Here is a 22,406-nt window from a genome sequence, read left to right as displayed (position 1 = left end):
AGTTCCTAAGCTAGCACTATGAAAACTAACTTTATTTTTTATATTTTACATGTTTTCTGATACACATACCCTTTATCCAGTATGTGTGCATGTGCGTGTGTGTGTATATCCCCAGTGTTGGGTATTGATTCAGGGCGTTGTGCATGTAATATGACAGTGAGTTACGTTCTCAGTCCACACCCTTCATTTTAAAACTTAGTACTTTTATTTTTTCAAAGATCTTTAAGGCTTTTTAAGCAAGTTTAATCTCTAGTTGTGTTTGCTTTATTGTCTAGAAATTTGTTTAAATGTTAGGAAGAAATGTTCACGTTTAATTAATTTTCTCTCCTTTTCATAATAGGAAAATGGACACCTCTCAAGGAAAAGATCTTCTGATTCATGGGAACTTACTTCAGGTAGAATTAAACTTAAACTTACAGATTTCTAAATTAGGGCTAGGGAGATGGCTCAGCAGTTAGAGGCATGTGCTTGTTCCTCATTATCCACATAAATCCAGTTGCACAAAATGGTGCATGTACCTGGAGTTCATTTGCAATGACAGGAGGCCCTACTGTGCCTGTTCTTTCTCCCTGTCCCCTTCCTCTTTTCCTCCCTCTCCCTCTCTCTTTGTTTGCAAATAACTAAATAGAAATATTACTTAAAAAAAGTAAAGGGCTTAGTAGTCAGGTGTGTGGCACGTGCCTTTACTCCCAGCACTTGGGAGGCAGAGGTAGAAGGATCACTGAGTTAGAGGCTACCCTGAGACTACATGATGAATTCCAGGTAAGCCTGGACTGGAGTGAAACCCTACCTTGAAAAACCAAAAAAAATTAAAATAAATAAATAAATAAAGGGCTGGAGAGATGGCTCAGCATTTAAGGTACTAGCCTTCAGAACCCGAGCACCCAAGTTCAGTTCCCCAGTACCCACTTGGAGCTAGATGCACAAAGTGGCACATGCATCTAGAATCCATTTGCAAGTGCTAGAGATACTGGCACACCCATTTTTTCCCTCTCTCCTACCCTGCTTGCAAATAAATAAAATTTAAAAATTGGGCTGGAGAGATGGCTTAGCAGTTAAGGCAATTGCCTGCAAAGCCTAAGGATCCATGTTCAACTCTCCAGATCCCACATCAGCCAGATGCACAAAGGTAAGGCAAGCTCAAGGTCCCATATGCCCACTAAGTGGCTCAGGTGTCTGGAGTTGTATTGTAGTGGCTGAGGCCCTGGTGTACCAGTTCTTCCTCTGTGTCCCTCTCTTTTTCTCATGCACTCTTGCTCTCCCCCCCAAAAGTTAAAAAGTTGAAAAGAAAAAATAATCTTTAGAGTGGGCATGGTGGCATACACATGTAATCCCAAGTACTTGGAAGATGGAGGCAGAGTGATCTCAAGTTTGAGGCCAACCTGAGCTGCACAGCTAGACCATGAGTATAACCAAGATGGAGATGGGGAGTGCTTGAATTTATTATGTACAATCTGAGTTTTGTATATATTTTTAAAATTTCTGTCTTGAAGTTCTTTTTTTTTTCTTAACTTTTATTAACATTTTCCATGATTATAAAAAGTATCCCGTGGTAATACCCTCCCTCCCCCCACTTTCCCCTTTGAAATTCCATTCTCCATCATATCCCCTCCCCATCTCAATCAGTCTCTCTTTTATTTTGATGTCATGATCTTTTCCTCCTCTTATGATGGTCTTGTGTAGGTCATGGATATCCAGGCCATTTTATGTCTGAAGGGAGCACATTGTACGGAGTCCTACCCTTCCTTTGGCTCTTACATTCTTTCCACCACCTCTTCCGCATTAGACCCTGAGCCTTGGAAGGTGTGATCGGGATGTTACTCAGTACTCCAGTCACTTCTTTCCAGCACTGTGATACCTTCTGAGTCATCCCAAGGTTACTACCATCTGAAAAGAGAAGATTCTCTACCCAAAGTGAGAGTAGCATTAATATAAGGGTATAAATACTAAGAGATGTGCTTACTGGGCAGTTTGATAAGCATAGTATATACATTTTTCCAGACATCAGCAGATGTTACATCCCTGGGCTCATAACTACCCCTGTTTGTGTTAAAGTTCTTAAGAATGTGTTTCTAAATTTGTAGTCAGTGTTTCACTTCTGAATCCTTAAGCGTAATCTTAGTGTCAGGCATGATGGCACTCAGGAGGCTGAGGCAGGAGGATTAAATTTTCAGCTGGTTTGGGCTATGTAGTGTGGGACTATATCTCAAAAAAAAAGGAGGGGGGCTGGAGAGATGATTGGGGAGCCTAAGGACCCAGGTTCAACTCTCAAGGTCCCATGTCAGCCAGATGTACAAGGTGGCAAATATGTTTGGAGTTCATTTGCAGTGGCTAGAAGCGCTGGCGTGTACATTTTCACTCACTCACTCTTTGCCCCTCTCTCTGTCTCAAATTTAAAAAACAAAACAAAACATATTCTTTTTTTTTTAACCTTTCGTTTTTTAGTTTTGTTTTTTGAGGTAGGGTCTTGTACTAGCCCAGGCTGACCTGGAAGTAGTCTCATGCTGGCCTTGTACTCATAGCAGTACTCCTACCTCAGCCTTCCAAGTGCTGGGACTAAAAGGCATGTACCACCACACCTGTCTTTTTAAATTTTTCTTTCCTATTTTTTTGTTGTTTGTTTGTTTTTAATATTTTTATTGACATCTTCCATAATTGTAAACAATATCCCATGGTAATTCCCCCCCCCCCCCCCCCCCGCTTTCTCCTTTGAAACTCCACTCTGCATCATATCCCCTCCCCCTCTCAATCAGTCTTTTATTTTTGTTTTGTTTTGTTTTGTTTTTCGAGGTAGGGTCTCACTCTGGTCCAGGCTGACCTGGAATTAACTCTTTAGTCTCAGGATGGCCTTGAACTCACCGTGATCCTCCTACCTCTGCCTCCCGAGTGCTGGGATTAAAGGTGTGCGCCACCACGCCCGGCTAGTCTTTTATTTTGATGTCATGATCTTTTCTTCCTATTATGATGGTCTTGTGTAGGTAGTGTCAGGCACTGTGAAGTCATGGATATCCAGGCCATTTTGTGTCTGGAGGAGCACATTGTAAGGAGTCCTACCCTTCCTTTGGCTCTTACATTCTTTCCACCACTTCTTCCACAATGGACTCTGAGCCATGGAAGGTGTGATTGAGATATTTCAGTGCTAAACACTCCTCTGTCACTTCTTCTCAGCACTATGGTGCCTTCTGAGTCATCCTAAGGTCACTGCCATCTGAAAAGAGAAGGTTCTCTAACCAAAAGTGAGATTAGCATTAATATATGGATATGAACATTAAGAGAAGTGCTTGCTGGGCAGTTTAGTGAGCATAGTATATATATTTAGCCAGATAACAGCAGATGTTCCACTCCTACGGCTCAACTACCCGTTGTAGGTTTTTAGTATCAGGGATATATTTCCTCCCATGAAGTGGGCCTTAGTCCGATTAGTGGGCAGTTGGTTTCCCCCATACCAGACATGACACTATTGCATCCATTGTCTCATTTGACCTGGCTGGCTAAATATAAGGCTTGCATTGTTTACTGTTTGGTATCTTCACTGGTGATCTCTCTCCCACTGAACTACATGCAGCATGGCTTTTTCCAGCTTTCTTGTCAACTGGTCTATGTGGAGGAGGTTTTCAGCTTGGCTCCAACAGGGTTTCTCAGTGACCTTGCAGTCCCAAGTATGTGGGTCTTACCATCTGTTCCTGGTGGGAAACCAAGGGCCTCGACAATGGCCTGTAATGTTTGGGGGGCATCAGGGACCTCCCTGGCCAACAGCTCACTGGAAGGTATCCCATCCCTGGCACTGAAAATTTTCTAGTAACAATCTGTGGCTCCTGTTTGTTCCATTGTCCAAGAAAGTAGGTTTCCATATGACTTATTTATATCCTCTTAGATTTTGATTAGCCCTCCCTCTACCTTTCCTTACTCAGTCTCTTCCCCTGACCTCACTTAGGCCTTTTCACCCCCATTAATCTGTTCTTCTACTTGCGTATATACAATATGTTTTTTTTTTTTTGTTTTTTGAGGTAGAGTTTTGCTCTAGCCCAGGCTGACCTGGAATTCACTACATAGTTTCAGGATAGCCTCATAGCGTTCCTCTTCTGCCTCCCAAGTGCTGGGATTAAAGGGGCGTGTGACCACACCCAGATCCTTTTCTTTTTTTAATTTTTATTTATATTATTTTATTTTTTATTTGAGAGAGAGAATAGGTGTGCCAGGGCCTTTAGCTGCTACAAATGAACTCCAGATATATGTGCCCCATTGTGTGTGTGTGGCGGGGACATTGTGTGCTGTATCACTATGTATCTGGCTTATATGGGACCTGGGGATTCGAACATGAGTTCTTAGGCCTCACAGGGTAGTGTCTTAACCACTAAGTCATATGTCCAGCCCTTTCTTTTCTTTTTTCCAAAAAAAAGTTACTTACTTATTTATTTGCAAGCAGAGATAGAGTGAGAATGGACATAGCAGGGTTTCCTGCCACTGTATATGAACTCCAGAGACATGTGCCACAATGTGCATCTGCAGCCCTTCTTGATATTCTTGATATTATAGACCAAGGTCTTGGTATTTATTTTGCTGAAGATTCTATGTATAATGTTAGACCCTAACAATATCCAAAACAGTGTTTTTAAATAGAAAGATACAGCCAGGTGTGGTGGTGCACACCTTTAATCTTAGCACATGGCAGGCAGAGGTAGGATCACCAGGAGTTTGAGGCCACCCTTAGACTACATAGTGAATTCCAGGTCAGCCTGGGCTTTAATAAGACCCTACCGCAAAAGAAACAAAAAAGGGCTGGAGAGATGGTTTAGTGGTTAAGGTGTTTGCCTGCAAAACCAAAGGACCCAGGTTCAACTCCCCAGAACTCATGTAAGCCAGATGCACAAGGGGTTGCATGCATCTGGAGTTAGTTTGTAGTGGCTGATGGCGCTGGCACACCCATTCTCTCTCTCTCTCTACCTGCCTATTTCTTTATCTCTCTCTCAAATAAATAAATTAAATTAAATATTTTTTTAAAAATTGAAAGATGCATTTCCAATATTAAATTTCATCAACATCTGTAAGATACTAGTTTGTCCTTTAATACCTGTGGGCTGATAAAAATACATTAGTTGCTGTTCACTCAGTATTTCTGAAAGTATCATTTTAAAAAGTAAAAGATGGGAGGGCTGGAGAGATGGCTTAGTGGTTAAGCGCTTGGCCTGTGCTAAGGACCCCGGTTTGAGTTCAAGGCTCAATTCCCCAGGACCCATGTTAGCCAGATGCACAAGAAAGCGCATGCGCCTGGAGTTTGTTTGCAGTGGCTGGAGGCCCTGGCACACCCATTCTCTCTCTCTCTGACTCTTTTCTTTCTGTTGCTCTCAAATAAATAAATAAAAATAAACAAAAGTAGAAGATGGGCTGGAGAGATGTCTTAGCATTTTAGGCATTTGCCTGCAAAGCCAAAGGACCCCTGTTTGATTCCCCAGGACCCACATAAGCCAGATGCACAAGGGGTAGCATGGGTCTGGGGTTCATTTGCAGTGGCTAGAGGCCCAGACGCCCCCATTCTCTCTATTCTTCTTTCTCTCTCTCAAATAAATATTTTTTTTTTTTTAAAGAAAAAACAGAAAATGTCCTGGAGAGATGCTTTAGTGGTTAAGATACTTGCTTACAAAGTCTAAGGATCAAGGTTTGATTCCCCAGACCCATGTAAGCCCGGTGCATAAGGTGGTCCCATGTATTTGGAGTTCATTTGCAGTGGCTGGAGGTATCCACTCTCTCTGTATCTGCATCTCTTTCTCTCTCTCATATACATAAGTAAATAAATACTTTTTTTGTTGGTTTGTTTTTCGAGGTAGGGTCTTGCTCTAGCCCAGGCTGACCTGGAATTCACTACGTAGTCTCAGGGTGGCCTTGAACTCACTGCAATCCTTCTACCTGTGCCTCCCAAGTACTGGGATTAAAGGCTTGTGCCACCACGCCCGGCCTTAAAAAAAAATATATATATTTTATATATATATTATATATATATATATATATATATGTTTTTTTTTTTTTTTTTGATTTTTCGAGGTAGGGTCTCACTCTGGCCCAGGCTGACCTGGAATTAACTATGTAGTCTCAGGGTGGCCTCAAACTCACGGCTATCTTCATACCTCTGCCTTCTGAGTGCTGGTATTAAAGGCATGCGCCACCATGCCTGGCTTAAATAAATATTTTTTTTACAAAAACAGAAACTGGAAAGTAGGGGCTGAGGAAATGACTTAAATGCCACTTAATCATGAGGGCCTCTTGGGCCAGAGACCTCCAAGTTCAATGCCCCAGAATCCACATAAATAGCCGGGTGTGGCCATGCATAGTTGTAACCCTAGCCTGGGGGCTGGAAGGGGTGGTGCAAAGACTGGACTCCTGGGAATCATTGGGACTCCCTGACAGGCAGCAGCTCTAAGTTGAGGAAGAAACCCTGTCTCAAGCAAACACATGGATGAATGATAATATCTAATGTTCATTTGAAGTGGCTGTCTGCCTCCCCTCCTCTCTTTCTCTCACTGTCAAATAAATTAAAATAAATAAATAAAAAATAAACTTACAAAAGGGCTGGAGAAAGACCTTAGAGGTTAAGGCACTTGCCTTTGAAGCCTAAGGACTCCAGTTTTGATTCTCCAGAACCCACGTAAGCCAGTTGTACAAAGTGATGCATGTGCACAGGTTGCACACGCATCTGGAGTTCATTTGCAATAGCTAAGGCCCTGGTTTGTCAATTCTTGCTCGCTAGCTCACTCACTCTCGCGCTCTCTGTCTCTCATTTAAAAACAAAACAAAAAAACCCAGGAGGTTGGCTCAGTGGTTAAAGGCCCTTAGTCTGTAAGTACTTGCTGACCAGAGTTAACACTTTTGTAAAGCCAGACACAAAATGGTGCACATGTCTGCAATCAGCTCTGTGCCTACAGCAATGTGAGGCAGAGCCAGGAGAATCCCAAAGCTCCCCTGCCTGCTAGTCTTCCAGTAGCAAACAAGAGAGCTCCTGTCCCAAAAGAAAATAGGTAGAAAGGTAGGACCAACATCCCAAGGTTGTTCTCTGACCTCCACATACACAGTGTTTGCTTGAGTACATACATACACAAATCATTTTAAAAGATGCAAATGGAGCCGGGCGTGGTGGTGCATGCCTTTAATCTCAGCACTTGGGAGGCAGGCAGAGGTAGGAGGATCGCCTTGAGTCTGCCTCTGCTTCCCGACTGCTGGGAAGAGTTTTTAATAAACTGATTTGCCCTAATCTTTTTCCAGACAGTTTTGTTTCCTTCTGGATAATATCCTGAACAAAACAGAAACTTGTCATCATACCTAGATACATGTAAATTACCTGACTTTCATAGTAAATTGAAAGAAACTCAGCTATGTAGTTACCTTCTTTTTTTTTAGTTACCTTCTTTTAACTGCATATTTTAAGATTACCAACATTACTTCAAAGTTGTCTCTTCCTCTTTTTTTTTTTTTGGTTTATCGAGGTAGAGTCTCACTCTAGCCCAGGCTGACCTGGAATTCCCTGTGTAGTCTTAGGATGGCCTCAAACCCACAACAGTCCTCCTACCTCTGCCTCCCAAATGCTGGGTTTAAGGCATGCACCACCATGCCCAGCCTGTCTCTTCCTTTTAATCATTTCATTTCTTGCATTATAAGTGACTTGTCTTTTTTTGTTGTTTTTCTTTCTTTCTTGTTTGTTTTTCTTTTCTTTCTGAGGTAGGGACTTATTCTAGCTCAGATTGATCTAGAATTCATTCTTTAGTCCCAGGCTGGCCTCAAGCTCACAATGATGTTCCTACCTCTGCTTCTAGAGTGCTGGAATTAAAGCCATGTGCCACCTTGCCCAGTTTGACTTTTACTTATTTATGGTTTTGTTTTTGTTTTCCAGGGTAGGGTCTCACTCTAGCCCAGGCTGACTTGGAACTAACTGTGTAGTCTCAGGGTGGCCTCGAACTCAATGGTGATACTCCTCACTCTGTCTCCCAAGTGCTGGGATTAAAGTTGTGAGCCACCACAACCAGTTCTTTTATTTTATTTATTTATTTGAGAGAAAGGCAGATAGAGGGAAAGAGAGAGAATGAAAGAATGCAGATGCCAGGGCCTCCAGCCACTGCAAATGAACTCCAGACACATGTACCATCTTGTACATCTGGCTTATGTGGGTCCTAGGGAATCAAGCCTGGGGCTTTTGGCTTTGCAGGCAAGCATCTTCACTGATATGCCATCTCTCCAGCCCTGGATTTAAACTACTTTTAGTTATTTTATTTATTTGAACAGGGGGACAGAAAGGCAGATAGAAAGAATGGCCTCTAGCCTCTGCAAACAAACTGCAGGAGCATGAAGCTACCTTGTGTACCTGCTATACATGGGTGCTTGGGAATCTAATCTGGGTCATTAAGCTTTGCAGGCAAGCACCTTACCCACTGAGTCATCTCTCCAGCCCCCAAGTTACTTTTTTTTTTTTGTTTTGTTTTGTTTTGTTTTTTGTTTTTCGAGGTAGGGTTTCACTCTGGCCCGGGCTGACCTGGAATTCACTATGTAGTCTCAGGGTGGCCTCAAACTTATGGTGATCCTTCTACCTCTTCCCCCCCCACCCCAGTGCTAGGATTAAAGGCGTGAACCACCCTGCCCGGCTTCCCTAAGCTACTTTTAAATGTCAAAGTGTTTGTTTCTGTAACCAGGTAGTCCTGAGTTTTAAAAGGTTGTCTTTGAGTAGAAGTACCGTCAGAATCCTTTCATTGGTATAGATGTACAGTTGCTTATGTTTGAAAAGTAATATCTTTAATTTTAGTCTAATATGGTAGTATACTTTTAATAACTTTGTAGTAAAACTTAGCATTTGTCATTAGCTATAAATTTCTTGGAGACCACTATTTATCAGTTGACAAATAATATTAGTTATCTTACTCCACATATGGTGAATAACCTCACCCTAATTTTGGTATTTAAGCATTTCATCAGAGTGTTCCAGATACTTAGTGAATAAGCTTTATTCAGATAGGACAGTATACTTTCCACTAATCTGACAAAAATTAATTTTTAGGCTCTAAGCAGAATAAATTATCTGAGAAAAGAAAAAGGAACTCCATGGACTCAGATTTGAAAAGCACAAGAGAACATATGATACCAAAAGCAAAAGAGTCCTTCCCTGAGAAGCGTCCTGATATACCACATCAGAAAGAAAAATTTATCAGACATATTGCACTCAAGACACCTGGTGGTGTGCTGCGCTTGGAAGATATATCCAAGGAACCAAATGAAACTGATTACTCCTCTACAGATTTGGCACCTTCAAATTCTGGCCACCATTCCTCAAAGAATAGTGACCAAATTCATGTGGCAAGTACCAAAGAGACTAAGATACAGAAACCCCACTTATCTTTACCTCAGGAAAAATCTTCAATTAAAAGAGCTAGTAACCTTCAGAAAAATAAAATGCCTAGCTCCATGGCATCAAAAGAGACGAAACTTCTACCTTTACTTTCCCATGTACCAAGTGCTGGCTCCTCTCGAGTACCATTAAATGCTAAAGATTGCACTCTTCCAGTTCCCAAAAAAGATAAAGAGCGTTCCTCATCTAAAGAATGTTCTGGGCATTCTGTAGAATCCTCCAAACACAAGGAACACAGAACAAAGACTAATAAGGCTGTTACTAATACCTCATCAGGGAAAAGTTCTGGGGGACCTGTACCTTCAGAGCATGACACTCCTACCAAGTCCAGCTCAGCTGCTTTGGAAGTGGTGCCCAGTGTCCCAAGCCCTACAGCACCTTCAAATAAAGAGAGTTCAGGAAATTCCAATGCAGGTATCAGTGCACTGAAAAGGAAATTCAGGGGTGATTTTGATAGTGATGAAGAAAGTTTAGGTTACAACCTAGAAAGTGATGAGGAAGAGGAAACACTAAAATCACTGGAAGAAATAATGGCTTTGAACTTCAGTCAGACTCCTGCAACTTCAGGAAAGCCTCCTGCTCCTTCTAAGGGGCTAAGATCTGAGCCATCAGATTACACAGTAAGTAGTGCCTTGACATTTGTGTTTATTTGAAGAGGAAAAGATGGATTGATAGTGGAAAAGGATAGCTTGTTACAGCTTATGTCAAAATTCAATATTACAACTCATTAGATTGAGGTGGTATAATTGTTCGGTTAAATGAGTTTCCCATATGTTTTTTAAAAAATATTTTTATTTATTTATTTTTTGGAGGGGGGTCAGGTAGAGAGAATTGGCATGCCAGAGCCTCTACCCACTGTAAACAAACTCCAGACATATGCACCACATTGTGCATCTGGCTTACATGGGCACTGGGGAATCAAACCTGGGTCCTTAGGCTTCACAGGCAAGCGCCTTAACTGCTAAGCCATCTCTCCAGCCCAAGTTTCCCATATCTTTAATTTTATTACTGGAAATCAGTGGTCTCCAAACTTTCTTGATCACACATACTTTTTTAGTAAAAGCAGACTTTAAGCATGTACCCCAATATATGTGTATACTTACAGATTACATACATGTACCACCATAATACTGTGTACTTTCTGAAGTGTATACAAAAACAGAATTTAAAAGAAAAGAGGAGTATTTTCCTATAGAAGTTATATAGAAGTTACTATAGACTAAGTTCTACTGGAGTTTCTATAGAAGTTTCATATAAATAGAAGTTCTATTATTTTCTTCCTGCACCCCAATGGATCACCTTGCACACCCCCTGCTTTGGAGACCACTGCTGTAAATGAAGGTAGAGTGTAGAAATGTTGTTAATTGTGGTGTGCAATTTTATTTATAAAATGCTTCATTCTATCTTGGGAGTAAGCTGGATTAAATTTTAAGATTTCTGTAAAATTTGGTGGGGAAGGTGTTAATATTCCATGGTAACACCTAACAATTAGTAGTGGCTTGATTCCACTAAACTAGAGTATAAAGCAAAGATAGGGTAACCCCAGAGTACTTGGGGGTTTGCAGCCAGATCCTGAGGCTTGCAGGGTTTTACAAATAGTGCTTTTCCTCATAGATGGTGAAATCAAACTGCCTGCAGTACAGAATATTAGATTTAAAGCATGATGATGCAAATTCTCTTTTAAGAAAGGTGTCATCCTGGCCTAGGTTACTGAAATAGAAAATAGTCTTTAGTAAAGTGAAGAACAAAACATCCCAGTTCTTCTTCTAAGATGCTACAAAATTATTGTTGTTTTTTAATTTCCTTCTTATTTTAGGAACCCATTCAAAGTGGAACTTACACAAATACTTTAGAGCGTCTCGTGAAGGAAATGGAAGACACACAAAGGTTGGTTGTGATTAATTTACAAAATTTAACATACTGCATGCTTGTCTGGTTAACCTTTAATTTCACTTAAAAAAAAGTCATAAGCTAGCCGGGCATGGTGGCGCATGCCTTTAATCCCAGCACTTGGGAGGCAGAGGTAGGAGGATCGCCATGCGTTCGAGGCCACCCTGAGACTCCATAGTGAATTCCAGGTCAGCCTGAGCTAGAGTGAAACCTTACCTCAAAAAAAAAACCAAAAAAAAAAAAAAAAAAGTCATAAGGCCAGGTGTGGTGGTGCATGCCTCTAATCCCAGCTGAGGTAGGAGGATTACTGTGAGTTTGAGGCTAGCCTGAGAATACACAGTGAATTCTAGGTTAGCCTTTGCTTGAGTGAGACTGTATCTCTGGGGGAGGGGGAAGAGAGGAGGGTAGATCATAAGAAAACTAGGCATGGTGGCACACTCCTTTGATCTCTGAAGTAGGAAGAGCGCTATGAATCTGAATTTTTTTTTTCATTTTCATGTTCATTTAATCTGTCCAATAGTTTAGATTACAGCCCAAACCTACATTGAACACAGCCCTCTGGGTTCCGATGTGATGTCTGGAATATTGCATAGAAAAGGCACAGCTCTCAGGTCTGTGGGGAAAGGTCACACCTCTGTTTTGACAAACCCATGCACCAAACATGTATGTACATCTTTTTGTAACATCTTGTGTGTACACTTTTATTCCAAACTTAGTATCCCCAAAAGCCCACAATTTTTATTGGCTTTGTCTGCAAGAGCATTTGATCCTGGCTTATTTTCAAGAACCACGTAGACTTACTCTTGGAAGCATCGGGAACAATTGTACACAGGCAGGACCCCCACACACTCCACTGCCCAGGTGCGGGGCGGGTCTGGGAGCTAACCATTTACAGCTCGGACAAGTCAGATACATTCTTCCCAGTATCCTCAGAAAATGTATAAAGATCCAATTTCTAAAAGAAAGTTTTGAAATTAAGACAATTCATATACAGTAGATAGCAATCGCTGCACAGAGTAGTCTCTTTTTCCTTTTTTTTTTTTTAAATATCTGTCATTGAAGAAGGCTGTCCTTGTGGTATTCGTAATTCGTTGTTTACCGCAAAGGTGGTTAATGATAAGTTTAATGAATCTGAATTTTTGAGTGAGAGAGGCAGATTGAATGGGACTATAAAATGAGTTCCAAGACAGCCTGAGCTACAGTGAGAGACCTTGGGGGAGAGGGGGAATCATAAGGCATCAGTGTACATTTTGTTAGTACCATTGTAACTGTTCTGTTGTCCACTATTACAAATGAGGTGTGTTGTTGTGTTCATGACTGGATCAGGAAATACAGGTTTTTACACTGTACTGCATATTGCTTTAACAGTATGAATCCCATTTTGCTTATCACTAGTAGCTGATAACCAGAATCCATTATGAAAACCGTGGTAGAATTTTTTTTAAAGATATATAGTTCAGTTTAATACACTTACATCATTGTGTGATACATTACCACCATCCAGCCCCAGAACTTTTTCATTTAATTGAAATGCCATGTCTATCAAATAATATCTCCCCATTCTCCCCTTCCTCCCTGCCCTTTCACAAGCTACCATTATACTTTGTCTCTGTGAAACTAACTACTCTGAAGACTGCATGTAAATGAGATCATGCAGTATTTGTCATTTTAATACTAGATCATTTAGTTGGTTTATGTTTGTTTATTTATAGTTGCTCCTTCATAGTGAAGAGCACATCAGAATTTCCCTCCTTTTTAAACTTGACGATTCCCTTGTTTCACATATATACCACATGTTGTTTGCTCATCCATTATGGCCACTTAGGTTATGTCTACTTTTAGGCTGTTGTGAAAAATAACTGCTGTGAAAGTGAATATATCTTAAGTCCTTCCTTTGCCATAAGTGGACTTGCTGAATCATAAGGTGTCATTGTTTCATTTAGGGGGAGCAATTATTTTCTACAACAGCTGCATCATTTCTTTCATATTCCTACCAGCAGTGCATATGAATTTTCTTTCTCCACCACTTAATATTTACTTTTTTTTTCTTTTTGATAATTGCCACCCTAGTGGGAACGAGGTAGATTTCATCATGGTTACTTTTTCATTGGTTTTGGGTTTTTGAAGGGGTTTTGTTTTGTTTTGTTTTGTTTTAAGGCAGGGTCTTACTCTAGCCAAGGCTGACCTGGAACTCACTCTGTAGGTCCAAGCTGGCCTTGAACACACGGTGATCCTCTTACCACAGCCTACTGAGTGTTGGAACTAAAGGTATACATCATCGTACCTGGCTTCATTATTGATTTTGTTTTTTGTTATTGTTATTATTTTGGGCATGGTAGCATACACTTTTTTTTTTTTAATTTATTACTGACAGCTTCCCTACTTACAGACAATGAATCACGATAATTCCCTCTCCTCCCCCACATTCCCTTTCACAAATCTACACTCCATCATTTCCCCTCCCTCTCTCCTTTAATCTGTCTTTTATGTTGTTGTCACCGTTTTTGCCTCCTATTAGGAGGGTCTTATGAAGGTATTGCTAGGCACTACGAGGTCATGGATATTGAGGCCAATTTCTCTCTGGACGATGTAGCATACACTTTTAATCCTAGAATTTGGGAGATAGAGGTAAGAGTATCACTGAGTTTAAGGCCAGTCTGAGACTACATAGTGAATTCCAGGTCAGCCTGGGCTACAGTGAGACCTTACTTCAAAAAATCAAAAGAACAAAAACAAAAGAAAAGGTATATGCCTTCATACTTGGCCTTGTTTTTGTTTTGTTTTTCAAGGTAGTGTCTTGCTCTAGCCCAAGCTGACATTATTATTAATTTTTTGTAGGTAGAATATTGCTCTAGACTAAATGGGCCTGAAATTCACTACGTAGTCTCAGGCTGGCCTGGAATTCATGGTGATCCTCCTACCTCTCCCAAGCGCTGGGATTGAAGGCTTGCGCCACCTGCCCAGCAATTTCTTTTTTTTCTTTTTTGGTTTTTCAAAGTAGGATTTCATTCTAGCCTAGGCTGACCTGGAATTCACTATGTAGTCTCAGGGTGGCCTTGAACTCATGGCGATCCTCCTACCTCTGCCTCCCAAGTGCTCATTATGCTTTATTTTTTAAAGTATTTATTTATTTTTGACAGAGAGAGGCAGATTGAATGAGCATGTCAGGGCCTCTAGCCACTGCAAACAAACTCCAGACCTTGTGTATCTGGTTTACACGGAAACTGAGGAATCAAACCTGGCTCCTTAGACTCTGAAGGCAAGCACCTTAACCTCTAAGTCATCTCTGGTCCAGCCCTCATTATGGTTTTGATTAGCATATAAAACATCTTTTTTGTTGTTGCTTTCTTTCAGGGAAAGTGGGAGGTTGGTTGGTTTTGAGAAAAGACCTTATACTATGTTGTCCAAGCTGGCCTCAAACTTGGGATCCTTCTGCCTCAGCCTCTCTATGCTGGAATTAACAGCATGTATGCCATCATGAGTAGCTTTAAGTCTTGAGTTTTGAAAGCAATAAAACCATATGTGTAGTCCTATGTCATTTTGAGGGAAAAGTTCAGAATTATGATGGGCAGCTCATACACACACATATATCAGAAAGTTGGGGGTCATAATTTTCCTTATGACATTTAGGTGACTAGCTGCGTGTGGTGGTACATGGTTGTAATCCCAGCACTTGGGAGGGTGAGGCAGGAGGATACCATTAATTTGAGGGAGGCCTGGACTATGTAGTGAGAACTTGTCTCTAATACATAGAAATTTGTGTGACTAGTTACAGACATTGTTAATGTTAAAAACATAACTTATTAATTCAAAGAATATCCATGAAACTATCCCAAGGAACTTGAAATTTAGCTGAAGTTGTGGTATATACTTGTCTCAAACTTAACTAGATAACTATTATAAAAATTTTGCGGATTTAGGTTAAAAGATTTTTCCACCAAATGTGGTGGTGGTGGTGGTGGTGGTGCATGCCTTTAATCTCAGCACTTGGGAGGCAGATATCGGAGAATCGCTGTGAGTTTGATACCAGCCTGAGGCTACATAGTGAATTCCAGGTCAGCCTGAGCTAGAGTGAAACCCTACAAAAAAAAAAAAAAAAAAAAAGGGCTGGAGAGATGGCTTAGCGGTTAAGTGCTTGCCTGTGAAGCCTAAGGACCCCGGTTCAAGGCTCAGTTCCCCAGGTCCCACGTTAGCCAGATGCACAAGGGGGCGCACGTGTCTGGAATTCGTTTGCAGAGGCTGGAAGCCCTGGCGCGCCCATTCTCTCTCTCTCCTTCTATCTGTCTTTCTCTCTGTGTCTGTCACTCTCAAATAAATAAATAAATAAAAATTAAAAAAAAAAACAACAACAACAAAAATTAAGCATTGCAGCTGGGCATGGTGGTGCAAATCTTTAATCCCAGCACTGGAGAGGCAGAAGTAGGTGGATTGCTGTGAGTTCAAGGCCACTCTGAGACTATATAGTGAATTCTAGGTCAGGATGGACTAGAATGAGACCCACCTTGAAACTACCCCACCCAAAAAATAAACTTCAGCATTGCCAGGTGTGTAGTGATGCACACCAGTCTTCCCAGCACTCAGAAAGCAGAGACAGGAGGATCTCAAGTTTGAGGTCAACCTGGGCAATACAGCAAGACCTGTCTCAAAACATGTACCACTAATAATAAAACAATAAATTGAGCATTTCTAAGATTGAAGGCAGTGGTGCTAATTTGATCTGAGGATTGTCTTTTCTGTTGTAATAGAATAATACATTTACTGGTTACTATTCTTTAGTGTCACTCAGTGTTTGGGCTAAAAATAAGAACTTTGGTTAAAGTAACTTAATCCTGGAATGGCAGTATGAGCAAGGACTCTGCAGCAAAGCCCTGTCTTTGAATCTCAGACTTCTGCATTGTGACCTCTTGCAGTTATTTAGCTCTTCTCAAATAATTGTATCCTCGTCTTATAGTAAAATGCATGGGGTTGTGAGGATTGAAAAAGCTCATGGGGGGCCGGAAAGATGGCTTAGCGGTTAAGCGCTTGCCAGTGGAGTCTAAGGACCCCTGTTTGAGGCTCCGTTCCCCAGAGCCCACATTAGCTAGATGCACAAGGGGCGCTTGCATCTGGAGTTTGTTTGCAGTGGCTGGAGGCCCTAGCGCACCCATTCTCTCTCTGTGTCTCTCCCCCTCTTTCTCTCTCTGTCACTCTCAAATGAATAAATAAATAAAAATCAACAAAAGTTAAAATACAATATCCTTTTAAAAAAAGAAAAAGTTCATGGGGGTAGAGAGATGGCTTAGTGGTTAAGGCACCAAAAGAGTTCATGTATAAAGCCCTCAGTACAATGCCTATCAAATAGTAAGTACTCAGTGTTAGGTGTTGTGATGGTAACAGTGGTATGACCATGAGGAAAGCACAGCGACTGCTAGAAAGCCTGGTTAATTAACATTACTGGTATTGGCTTCTTACTGGAAGTTGAGCTAATACTAAAGATAAAAAAAAAGATAATCAACAAAAAAAAAAAAGAAAGAAAGAAAGGCCAGACTAGGTGGCGCATGCCTTTAATCCCAGCATTCGGGAGGCAGAGGTAGGATCACCATGAACTTGAGGCCACCCTGAGACTACATACTGAATTCCAGGTCAGCCTGAGCTAGAGTGAGACCCTACCTTGGAAAAACCAAAAAAGAAAGGATAATCAAAGCCAGATATAGTGGCTCATGCTTTAATCTCAGTGCTCAAGAGGCAGAGGTAGGAGGATTGCTATGAGTTTGAGGCCACCCTGAGACTACAGAGTGAATTCCAGGTCAGCCTGGACTAGAATAATATTCTACCTTAAAAAGAAAGAGGAAGGATAATCAAATTAGTGATGTTCTTGCCATTTTTCTTTTCCCATTCTCTCACTGATTTGGACAAACCATTCTTGAATTTCTAATGATAAATATTCAAATGTTATATGCAGTGCAAAACTATTCTAATATTTCATGGATAGCTCAATAAAGGCCCAATACCTAAAATAGACTTTGTGTTTTTGTAAAAATGGTATATTATTTTGAAAATAGTGGTATATTTGGGAAACATCATTTGACTTATAACTGAATTTGTCACAGGGTATGAGAGAGAGAGAGAGAAAGAAAGATTGATTTGACATGCCAGGGTCTCCAGTTACTGCAGTGGAACTCGAGACACATGTGCCACCTTGTATGTCTGGCTTACATGGGATCTGGAGAGTTGAACATGGGTCCTTTGGCTTTGCAGGCAAGCACCTTAACCACCAAGCCATCTCTCCAGCCCTGTTTTTGTTTTTTTCTTTCCCTCATGAATAATTTGGGCCAGGCATGGTGGCGCATGCCTTTAATCCTAGCATTCAGGAGGCAGAGGTAGGAGGATCACCGTGAGTTTGAGGCCACCCATCTGAGAATAGAGTGAATTCCAGGTTAGCCTAGACGATAGTGAAACCCTACCTCAAAAAACAAAAAATAATAATAATTTTGGGTTGGGGAGATGGCTCAGTTAGTAAAATGCTTTCCAATCAAGCATATGAGGACCTATGTTCACATCCCTAGAACCCACATAAATGCAGGTATAGTGGTGTGTGCCTGTAGTCACAGCTCTCAAGAAGCAAGGATAGGCAAATCCCCAGGACAAGGTGGCTAGTGAGACTAGCTGAATCTATGACTTCTGGGTTCAGTGAGTGACCTTGTCTTAATAAAAGAGATAGAGAGATGTAGAGAGAGATACCTAATATCAAATGCTAGCCGCCATGATTCTTTAAACACACTTCACACACACAGATGCAAAAAAAAGTAGAGGCTGGAGGTATCTCAGTGGTTAAGGTGCTTGCCTGCAAAGCCTAACAACCCAGGTTCAGTACCCTAGTACCCATATAAAACCACATGCACAAAGTGGCACATGCATCTGGAGTTCATTTGCAGTGGCTAGAAGCCCTGGAACACTCATTCTCTCACTCTGTGTCTCTGTATTTCTCTACTTGCAAAGAAATAAATTTTTTTTTAAAATGTAAATGGGGCTGGAGAGATGGCTTAGCAGTTAAGCACTTTCCTGTGAAGCCTAAGGACCCCAGTTCGAGGCTCAATTCCCCAGGACCCATGTTAGCCAGATGCACAAGGGGGCGCATGCGTCTGGAGTTTGTTTGCAGTGGCTGGAGGCCCTGGTGCACCCATTCTCTCTCTATCTGCCTCTTTCTTTCTCTGTTACTTTCAAATAAATAAATAAAAATAAACAAAAAAAAAAAAAGTAAATGATGTTCTTTCAATTCTCAGGTTAGATGAACTACAGAGGCAACTACAAGAAGACATAAGACAGGGCCGAGGCATTAAATCTCCCCTCAGGATTGGAGATCAAGACAGTACAGATGATGAGGATAGCCTCTTGGAAGAACAAAGGTATTTTAAAAAAGAGAGAGAACAGAGGTGTGACTGACTTCTTAATTATATGTAGCCTCTATTAAGGTTTAATGGTTTTTTTCAGCTATGTTTTATAAAATAACTGGGCCCAAACCAGGGGAGATTCAGCAGGTAAGAGTGCTTGTTGTGCATGTGGATCTGAATTCCATCCCCGGCATTCACAAGAAAAGACTGGCATGGCTACACATGCCTGTAATACCAGTTCCAGCCCTCCCCCCCCCCAAAAAAAAAAAAAAAAACAACTTCAGATTAAGTAGAAGACTGCATCTCCAGGAAGTAAAACAGAAAAATAATAGAGGGGGCCATGTGCATCTGCACAAATACGTGCATACTTTGTAAACACATGGCATGCATACACACAAAAGAACTGAGCCATGGATGGCTGTTTTCATAGTGAGTAATGTATACTGGGTTTTGTTGAAAGGTAAACATTAGGACTAAGGTACATCTCTCCTGGTTATTGTTCCCTACCAACATAATGGTAGAGATTTTTCACTATTAACAGAAAATAGTAGCAGAATTTTTTTTTCTTTCTCATGTTAGTCCTTTCTAGATTAACATTGATTCTCGAAAAAGTTTTCTGGGGGAGCTGAAGACATGAATCAATGGTTAAAAGTGCTTGCTTGCAAAGTCTTACAGCCCAGATTCAGTTCCCCATTACCCATGTAAAGTCTGATGCACAAAATGGTGTATGCATCTGGAGTTTGTTTGCAGTAGCAGGAGGCCCTGGCAGTCCCTATTCTCCTTCTATAAATAAATATGTATATAGTTTATTCATTTGCAAGCATAGACATAATGGGCACACCAGGGCCTCTAGCCACTGCAAATGAAACCCAGATGCATGGGCCACTTTGTGCATCTGGATTTACATGCAAAACCAGATGCACAAAATAGTGTTACATGGTGTAGCAGACAGCTTCAGGTCACCGAGATGAACTTCCAACCAGGCACAGTTATGGAGGAAGGGATATTATTGAAGATAGAGGGGAAGTTCCATAGTGGTTGAAGTAGCTGGCCTGCTTTCACAAGTCTAAGCAGAGAGAGGAAAGCCACACCAGCATCACCAAAAAGCAAGCAAAACACCCTTCAGGAACTTCAGGCAGAACTCAGGTACTCTGCATCTCTTTAGACTGAAATTCCAATCCACCACCACACCTTAGGCCTGGACCCTAAGATCTGACCAGTGACGCCTCCTCCAGCCAGGTGGCCGCAGATCTAAATTACAAACTTTAATAAACTCCTGAATGTATTGGAGGCCATCCATTCAAACTACCACACATGGGTTCTGGAGAATCAAACCCTAGGTCATTAGGCTGTGCAGGCAAACAGCTGAGCCCTCTCTCTAGCACAAATAATTTTTTTTCTTGGCACCCATCTTTTAAGTACAAAACCACATGCATTCTAATTTTTTGGTATTCAGTGATCTTTTTTGTTTTTCAGGGAATTTCTAAAGAAATTTTCAGTTACAGTTGATGCTATTCCTGATCATCATCCAGGTGAAGAAATCTTTAATTTCCTCAATTCTGGAAAAATTTTCAATCAGTATACCTTAGATTTAAGAGACTCTGGTTTTATCGGAGACAGTGCTGTTGAAAAGCTTATTCTCAAGTAAGTAAAACGTTATTTTTCTTTTTTGCATAAAAAAAAAATTCTAGGGTCTCATGCTAGCTCAGGATGATCTGGAACTCACTCTGTAGTCCCAGGCTGGTCTCAAACTCACAGCAGTTCTCCTACCTCTGCCTCCCAAGTGCTGGGATTAAAGACATATGCCACCACACCAGGCTCTAAAATCTTACTTTTCGGCCTATCGTTTCCTAATCATTTTACCTTTGTTTTTGGTAGCATTTGACACATCACATGCTTTTGCTTATTTTCCTTCCTGTTTGCAGTGCTAGAAATCAAACCCAGGGCCTCATGCTTTTATGTTCACATGATTTTATCAGTTATGGTTAAAATTAACATGTGAGGACTTGGAATATGTAGTTCAGTTGGTAGATTGATTGCCTGGCATGCACAGAGCCCTAGGCTCAATTCCTAGCACCACATAAACCTGGCAGGGTGGGCACATGTCTGTAATCACATCACTTGTGATATTAGAGCAGAAGGATTAGTTCTGGGTCATCTTTATGACTGCATAGTGAATTCAAGACCTGCTCGAAATACATGAGACTCTCAGCTAAAAACATCAATAAGTGAAAGTGAGGTGTGGTGTTAGACACCTGTAATCCTAGGACTAAGCCAAAAGCAGGAAGATTGCAAGTTTATGGTCAGCCTGTTCTAATTTGTCTCCAAAAAAACAAAAAACAGTCATGGTGGTACATGCCTTTAATCTGTACTCAAGAGACAGAAGTAGCAGGGTCATTGTGAGTTCAAGGCCACCCTGAGACTACAGAGTGAATTTCAGGTCAGCCTGGGCTAGAGCCAGACCCTACCTCAAAACAAACAAACAAACAACAACAAATAAAAAAACTAACTATAATTCCCCAGAACGACAAAAGAAAACAGTCTGTGTGTAACACTGACTGTCAAAAAAACAGGTGCCTAACCAAGAAGTATATGCTTTGCTTAAATGAAAGGAGTAAGATGTCCCAGTATGGTATATCCTTTTTACCATAAGTTTCTTCCCCATTTTAGTGTCTTATATTGCCAGCTTTCATGTTTATATTCCCAGAAAGTCCATGCAATAGAGTTTGGGTACTACTGAGAAACCAAAAACTACATGTTAAGGTGAACAGTGTAATTTCTGTCCCAGTACCCTAGTTAGTAGTATGTTTTTTCTCTGCACATGATACTTGAGGTCTTGAGAGAACACATTAATTCTGATGCTGCTTTATAAACTACATCCCTAAGCTCACAAAAGCAAATGTCCTAGGACTTGATAGACTCTTAGCACTGCCAGCAAATATACCTTTTCTGCCACATTATACTGTGGAGGCAGTCAACAGATTGAACTGGCTTTAAGCCAGTTATGTTTAACCCATCCTGTATTGGTAAAGAGGCCACCTCCATACACTGAGGACAGTTTGCTTGCCCATTTCTATGATTGTGTCAGGTGTGATGGGGTGGAAGGGAAGTGTTTTGCCATGAAGGTAATAAACATTGACTTTAATTTTTCAGATCAGGAAAAACAGACCAGATTTTTTTGACAACACAAGGCTTCCTTACCTCTGCTTACCACTACGTTCAGTGTCCTATACCTGTGCTAAAGTGGCTGTTTCGGGTAAGAGAAATTTTTGTGGGATTACAATTGGCTCCTATTATATTCCCTGTTCAAAGACAAACTTCTCCTATATTTATTGAACTTAATCTAGCAGCTGGAGAGATGGCTTAGTGGTTAAGGTGCTTGCCTGCAAAGCCTAATGACAAGGGTTCAATTCCCCAGCACCCACATAAAGCCAGGTGCACAGTATCTAGCATGTCAAACTCATGATTTCAGAGGTTAGAATAAGTCAATGTAAAGAGATCTTTTTTTTTTTTTTTTTTTTTTTGAGGTAGGGTCTCACTCTAGCTCAGGCTGTCCTAGAATTCACTATGTAATCTCAGGGTGGCCTCGAAGTCATGGTGATCCTACCTCTGCCTCCTGAGTGCTGGGATTAAAGACATGCGCCACCATGCCCGGCTTTATGTAAAGAGATTTTAAAGAAAATAAAAATGCAGATTGTGTGCAGGATACTCAATCTTTTACATGTTTTGACATTTTTATTACTGGTTGCTAAGTGACTATTGTA

The 22,406-nt window shown here is 41.0% G+C and overlaps 1 protein-coding gene across 3 annotated transcripts in view; it reads left to right on the top strand.

Annotated features, from left to right (window-relative positions):
• Slf2 (SMC5-SMC6 complex localization factor 2) overlaps positions 1 to 22,406 on the top strand; it is a 76,146-nt gene that overhangs the window by 7,694 nt on the left and 46,046 nt on the right. For 2 of the 3 annotated variants that reach the window (XM_045155764.1, XM_045155773.1), the window contains exons 4-9: positions 341 to 395; positions 9,035 to 10,002; positions 11,199 to 11,269; positions 18,535 to 18,657; positions 20,119 to 20,286; positions 21,796 to 21,898. In XM_045155764.1, coding sequence (XP_045011699.1) covers positions 341 to 395; positions 9,035 to 10,002; positions 11,199 to 11,269; positions 18,535 to 18,657; positions 20,119 to 20,286; positions 21,796 to 21,898 — 1,488 coding nt within the window. Of the gene's footprint in view, positions 1 to 340; positions 396 to 9,034; positions 10,003 to 10,667; positions 10,724 to 11,198; positions 11,270 to 18,534; positions 18,658 to 20,118; positions 20,287 to 21,795; positions 21,899 to 22,406 lie in introns of those variants that run through there. The other variant, XM_045155774.1, reaches the window with a different exon arrangement.

The sequence above is a fragment of the Jaculus jaculus genome, chromosome 1, assembly GCF_020740685.1.
Source record: "Jaculus jaculus isolate mJacJac1 chromosome 1, mJacJac1.mat.Y.cur, whole genome shotgun sequence".
NCBI classification, from domain to species: domain Eukaryota; kingdom Metazoa; phylum Chordata; class Mammalia; order Rodentia; family Dipodidae; genus Jaculus; species Jaculus jaculus.
The sequence above is the reverse complement of the archived record's forward strand: the minus strand, read 5'-3'. Positions and strand labels throughout refer to the sequence as shown.